The sequence below is a fragment of the Papaver somniferum genome, chromosome 8 (genome assembly GCF_003573695.1).
Source record: "Papaver somniferum cultivar HN1 chromosome 8, ASM357369v1, whole genome shotgun sequence".
NCBI lineage: Eukaryota > Viridiplantae > Streptophyta > Magnoliopsida > Ranunculales > Papaveraceae > Papaver > Papaver somniferum.
Genome location: NC_039365.1, coordinates 38,920,780 through 38,927,533, shown reverse-complemented (window position 1 = coordinate 38,927,533; position 6,754 = coordinate 38,920,780). Strand labels below are relative to the sequence as shown.

General features: G+C 36.0%; 1 protein-coding gene across 1 annotated transcript; it reads right to left on the bottom strand.

The window, feature by feature from the left end:
- Positions 1-203: 203 nt before the first annotated feature.
- On the bottom strand, positions 204-2,912 carry LOC113304330 (small nuclear ribonucleoprotein E-like). Its single transcript, XM_026553411.1, has 7 exons — positions 2,752-2,912; positions 2,551-2,651; positions 2,408-2,434; positions 2,247-2,309; positions 796-874; positions 659-704; positions 204-563 (listed from the first exon to the last, which is right to left on the bottom strand). Exons 2-7 carry the CDS (start codon positions 2,590-2,592, stop codon positions 554-556), a joined length of 267 nt encoding a protein of 88 aa, XP_026409196.1. The 5' UTR covers positions 2,593-2,651; positions 2,752-2,912; the 3' UTR covers positions 204-553.
- Between the last annotated feature and the right edge of the window lie 3,842 nt (positions 2,913-6,754).

Genomic DNA, 6,754 nt, shown 5'->3' with positions numbered 1-6,754 from the left:
TGAGCGGAGGACCTGTGAGCGGAGGAGAGTACGATCATGAAGGTGAAAATTTTATTAGAATGTCTTCCCGAACTACAGGTTCACACAACGGCAGACGACTGGATGTTTAAGAAATAAAGGATTCGACATCTCCAGCACATGTCAAATGAGTTTGATTTCGAGAAGAAATGAAGTTCCTGGAGCTAGTTGAGCAAGCATCATTTATAACAGTCAACATTTCTTATTACTCAGTCCAAGATATGGACAGAGACTTTTTAATTCATATGCTAGGGTAAGCAAAACAAGATAACCAGGAAATCGAAAGAAGAAAAAAAATTTACACATGGATAAACACATAACAAGAGGTTCTAGCCATATCAAGTTAAGCAAGCCGAATAACTAATTATTCGAAATAGAATATTTCGGCATGTGGAGAAACATATATGGATTCAAGTTTCTCCCCCACAGGTAGTAGTACTACGATATCTCTATTGTAAGGTTACACAAGGTACCAGACGAATTGTTTTTCGGACTCAACAAGCCAAAGTTCACAAATTATAACCAGATTCAATCATCATTTGCCCCTGAAATACCAAGAAGACGTAAACTGTTAGCAAAGATAGCAATAGCAAGACAGACACAGAGAGGGAGAGAAGATATAGAGAAGCAAGATACTTACGCGTTCTGCATCAGTGTAATGTTGTCACCTTTCAAGAGAATTTTCCCTGAAAAATGCGACAGTTGTGTTCAAATTAGCTATCATAGCTATCAAAAGTAGAAACTTTAAGAAAGAAACTCATGATTCACAGCCCTTACCCAATGACTTTCTGGTGTTTTTCTTGATGTTGACTTCTTCAGCATCATCAAGAACCAAATTCATGTACTCATCAAATCCCTGCGGAAAAAACTCAAAAGTCAAAACATCACTTATCTGACCAAATAAACAGTACCAAAACAGTTCAATAACAATCAGTAATCTTAAGCAGCTTAAACCAAGGTAGAAAACTATATTCATAATTTTCAACAAATTTGCATGAATACAGTAGGACTTTATGTGTATTCTTCTAACAGCAGTTTGCCTTTTAAGCTTTTTAAGCGAACATTGCAATATTCTTAAGCCTAATATGTCTTCCCCCTCACAGATTACCTGAGTGACTAAGCTAAAGCTGTGCACTTTGTATGTGCAGCAGTTATCCTCACAATATTTATTTTATTGGAACTTGCCTTCTGTTCTCAAATACAGCACTACCCTGATTCAAGTGCATATTCATCATTTCTTAAATCAAGCAACTAAAAGACAGTTTCTATAATAATGAACTTAAACATTATTAGAGGTTCTCCATCAGATAAAGGAAAAAGAAAAACCAAAATTGTCATACTTCAACCCAATCAATGGAAATCTACATATATGCCTTATCATCAGCAATAGATCATATCTGACTTATTACATTTATTAAACAACCACTGACTTATTAAACAACCACTGACAAGTAAATAAACGACAGAAGGAGAAATTTAATTTTCTATGAGAGAGTCGGATTCTCTCTATTTGTTTCGGGCTCCCTATAACCCAACTGACTGACATGGATCCTACATGGAAAAACTTCTAAATAAATCAAAAATCAGTTAAGTCAGCCAGACAGTATTTATTTACTTTCTTCTGCTAGTAGTTCTAAGAGCAAACCCTCGGAGAACTCTACAGTTAATCAGTTATAAAAGGAAAAGATACAGGGGGCTCGAATTTCAGTAGGTACACATTGCATGTTTGCCATTCGAACATGGTAAGTAACTATAGAAGCTAGCCTACATCTAACAAGAAAATAACCTCTCAAACCTTGACTGTATCAAGTGGAATACCATGGCACATCAAGCCAAAACCACCAGTTCAAGTTTCAATATTCGGAAGGAAATAAAAGAAAGGTGACTAGAACTATTATGAATGATTTGGTAGACAAAAGAAGCTAACGTACACTAGCAAAAAACACTCCAAGGACACATCAACTCATCGGACCAAACCCAACTATTCATAATTCAATAGATCACAAAAAGCAACGGACTGAAACTAGTAAGTATGCAATTGATTTTCAAGACACAAGAGGCATCTGCATCTAATATTATTGTTTAGCTTGAATTTCATGAACACAAGGGATGAAATCTTGAAACATACATGTTCCTACAGCTGAAACTAACACGGTACTTCATACATCAACAACAACTATTTATACCAAAATTACAACCAAATACTCAAAAGGCCGATAGTAACTTACAATAATTCGTCCCTCGATCCTTATATCCTTCTGCTCAAACAACCAGATTTGAATCTTAGCTTTCTGCAAACACAAACAGAAACAAAACATTAGGAAGACACTCAAAAACAAAAAGCTACCGAAACAAAGAAACAGAAACAGAAATCACTTGTATAACTTACACTTTGCAGAAACCGAAAGATAAGATTCTGGCGCCACGAGCATCCCCCAAACACAAAAACATAGAAACAAGTTAGAATATGTAAAGAGATAATAAAACACAAAAGAAAGGAGTAACAACAAGTAAGGGTTTAGAGATCCATACAATAGGTTGGGTCATAATCCTCTGAACTTTGGTGGTCGCCATGGCTGCTAATTCTCTGTTTCAACCTCAAACAATGTTGAACGAAAACCCAGACAGAAACCCTAATTACACAATAAAAATTCAAACAAGCGATAAGTTCCTCGTCTCAAAGCAGATCTCAAACAACTATCCATTATAAAACAGCTAGAAGTGAGGATTTACCTAGTTACTGCTTCGATGAAGGAGGAGGAGGAAGGGTTTGTGGTGCCGCTTTTGGGGCTGCTACAGTGATTTTGTGAGCGGGGGTTCAGTTTCTCTCGGTTTAGGGTTTAAGCTCCTTTGGTTTGGTAGTTTAGATTAAAGAGACAGAGAAGAATAAAGAACCAAACAATATATAAACGGGTGCTAGCTTCTTTATTGGGTTTGGATATATACCCACGTTAAGGGGACAGCTGCGGATTTGACAGGCTATAGTGGGTAACGTAGTAACTTCGACAAGATTAAGAGCAAGTCTTATAGTGGAATCCAACATATTCCAAGTGTGGAAAATTCATGGAATGTCAAGTCTAGTGGCTTTCAAATTGGGTTTTCCATAGAAAATCCAAACAAGGTTCCATGGTTTGGTGAAGGGTCTGTGGAATCCATCTAAACGCCAATAAAAATAGCGTTGAACGCCAATAAGATTGGCGCAGTAGAGGACAAGAAACGCTAATATGAATAGCGCTGAACGCTAATAAAAATAGTGTAAGTCAAGCGCCAAAAAGAATGGCGTTTAGCGCTTTAACAACAGCGTTTTCTTAGCGCCATTAACAATAGCGTTTCATGTTATTTATTTTTCTTACACTCTTCTCACATCACTCCTGTTTCCTTACCTATAAATCGAAAATAAAAAAACCTTTAAAAGTACAAAACAAAATTTATAAATTTGAAATTGATACAAGATTTAAATTAGCTAATTTTCATTTCATAGATTAAGTTACATGGATTAAAAAAACTAAAAGCGACATTACATGGATTCAAATAACTAATATTTAGAATTTAACATGATCCTATTTTCATTGTCAAGCTTCATCATTTCCGAAAGCGGGATGGTTCTTAAGAAGTTGGTACACATGATCATATGCAAAATCTTGGTTGTTTTTGTTGAGAATATAGAGTTTTAGCATGTGTCTTCTACAAAATAAATAAACATAATCTCTCATTTAGAAATTAATGACTTAAAATATGTAGATAATTGAAAATAAGAGGTTCCATTGAATAATACTTACAACTTCTTTTAACGTCCATCCTCCTCCGATATTTGCATAAAACCACCGATCGTATGATGCCACGGCTTCTAAGATCATGGTATGTTTTTTGTCATGCCCACGGAACGTACCTGCCCATGCTATTGGACAATTCTTCCACCGAAAATGCATACAATCAACACTTCCAAGCATTCCAGGAAACCCTCTAGCCGCATTTTCTGCCAATAATATTTTCGTGTCTTCTCTTGTAGGAAGTCGCATGTACGTTGGACCAAAGCGGCGAACGATTACCCTGGTAAACCTCTTCACATACATATAGACGGTTGGCGCTCCCATACGGAGATAATCATCTGTGCTATCAGCGGCTATACCTTTACACAAACATTTCATTACGGCATACATCTTCATGTGGAGAGAGTGACCAAGTTTTCCGGTGCAATCAACTTGGAAATCAAAAGAAGGATCCACAACAACAATCTCACTTAGAATACGTAAGAAAATAGGTCGATACATACCCAAATGTTGGTGGAACTTCTTAGGGCCCCAAGTACAGTTAGGTCCAAAGTAGTCATGCATCATTCTTGCATCTCCATCCTCTCAGTGTCTTTCCATCATTTGTCGCGTCAATACTTCTTGAGGCACCGGTTGGAAGAGCCTATGCATTCTTTGAGTCGTATACTGGTACACTACAATTGCTCTCTCCTCGCTATCATCACCAATGCTAAGATCGATACCATACGTCATTAGTACATACCTCCTTAACGGAATTTCATCGTCCATATTGCACCTGTAAACAAAACTCAAATACTGTAAGCATTCCAAGATTTTTGAATTCATACAAAAGAAAAAACATTCATACAAAAGAGAAGACATTCATGCACACATTCATTAAAGAAAAGACATCCATACAAGTTCATTCCAAGTTCATTAAAGAAAACACATCCAAGTTTCATACAAAAGAAAAGACAAGTTCCCTCATCCTAATCCTAACATCCTTTCCATTTCATCTTCACTTAGACCAATCCCACCACTATTCATCAATTGAGTTAATTGTGACTTTGGAACTACTTCTAGAACTATACTACCATCTCTCTATGATTGCATAAGCTAGTTGTTGATCAGCTCTCTTAATTCTAATTTCAAAAAATCTAGTAAGGCCGGAATTTTGAAGAACTTGACTAGCACTTTCATGGACCACCACACGATTATATAAATCCTCAAGGTCTTCTAGATTACTTCTAAACGTGATATCATGTTGTGTATCAAGTGGGTCTATACTTTTAGAAATATGTTTCTCATCCGATTCTTTTGAACTCAAGATCATATACACATCCATATCCATAATCTATACAAAATCATCAAATAAAAACAATATAATCACACAATGCACTTAAATTGTTTAATAATGTAACTAAAACATGTTAATTAATTCGTTATCTCATGGAAATTTTACAATGTTCATCATCTAAAACCCTAAATTACACAATGTTCATCATCTAAAACCCTAAATTACATGTCAAATTCGTCATTGTTAGAATCCAAATTGTTATCATTCATCATACAATCGAGTATCATGCATACAATCAACGATAATATCATCTAAAGCCCTAACATTTCATCAAATCATAAAATAAACTCAAATTATAATTCAACTAACCTCTCTTTGGATTCTCAATCAAATTGAGAAATTTAAGTATGCTTCAATTCCTTATGAAGCAGAGAACAAACACTTTGAAGCAATTTCATTGATTTGAACCATCATGCCAGAAATCAACAAGGGGTTTTTTTAGGTTTGGTTTTTCCTTTTTTTTTCACGAGTTGAAGATGAACTGAGGAAGAAGAAGAAGGAGTCGATGGTGTTACTGGATATAAGAATCAAAAAGAGCTATTAACAATAGCGTTAAGCGCTATTAACAACAGCGTTTTCTTAGCGCCATTAACAATTGCGTTTGGCGCTATTAAGAATAGCGTTTTGACCGTTGACTTGAGTCCAGCGCTATTCTTAATAGCGTTTTCCCTGCGCTATTATTATTCGCGTTTTACGCTATTCTTATTAGCGTTTTCTCTGTTCCACCATTACACTTGCACTTCCATCCACAGTTCCAAGTGCTGAGATGGTGTGGAAGATAGAAGATGGATGGATTCCACCATAAGACTTGCTCCAATAGCTTGTTGGATGTCACTCCAGATGCTTTTTGACTTCTGGAAACCGAAAAATAAAAATCAAAAGTTAGTTTGGGTACACAGAACAATCTATAAAAGCAGAAAAATTAACTTTTTGTGAAGTAAAGTCACAAAATCATTTTGCTTTTAGCTTCTACTGTTGGAGAAACGGAAGCACTTCTTCTGGTATCCAAACATGCTATAAACTATCCCTTGTAACGCGTTCTGCTTTTGACTTTTTCTCCAGAAGTCAGAGTCAGAAGAAAAATTATTTTGTTTCCCAAAAAGTTAAGTTTTCAATTTCTAGAAGTTGCTTTGAAATTTGACAGACAAACTGACTTCTGACTTTTCGACTTCTAGAAGTGGAACCCTCGACTAACCTTTTGTTTCTTAGGATCTGGCTCGTTCGTCTGACTTAGACAGAGTTGGATGTCAGATCGTTTGATATTCATTTTTGTGATGCACGGATCGACATCTGATTCGGCTCATAATACTTGCTGGAAAACTTACATATTTGGGTTAAATTTATAAAGTCAAGTAGAAAAAAAAAACATATGCAAGTCTTGGACCCTCGGTAACTCCTTTGTATCCAAGTTTCTCCCCCTAAATGTGTAATTTTCTATATCTGAGATCTGCTACTAGTGGTGTGCAAGTCTCATTTAGAGGTAGGTGTGTTGATCGTTAAGCTTAAACTTTGCTGACCACACGGTCAACTTACATTAAGCAAGACAAAACAGTGCAATGCTTGTGCACACCCCAATTTTAAGATCCGTTGGAAAGGAAAGGAAACAAAACAAAACCTTCCAATACTTTCA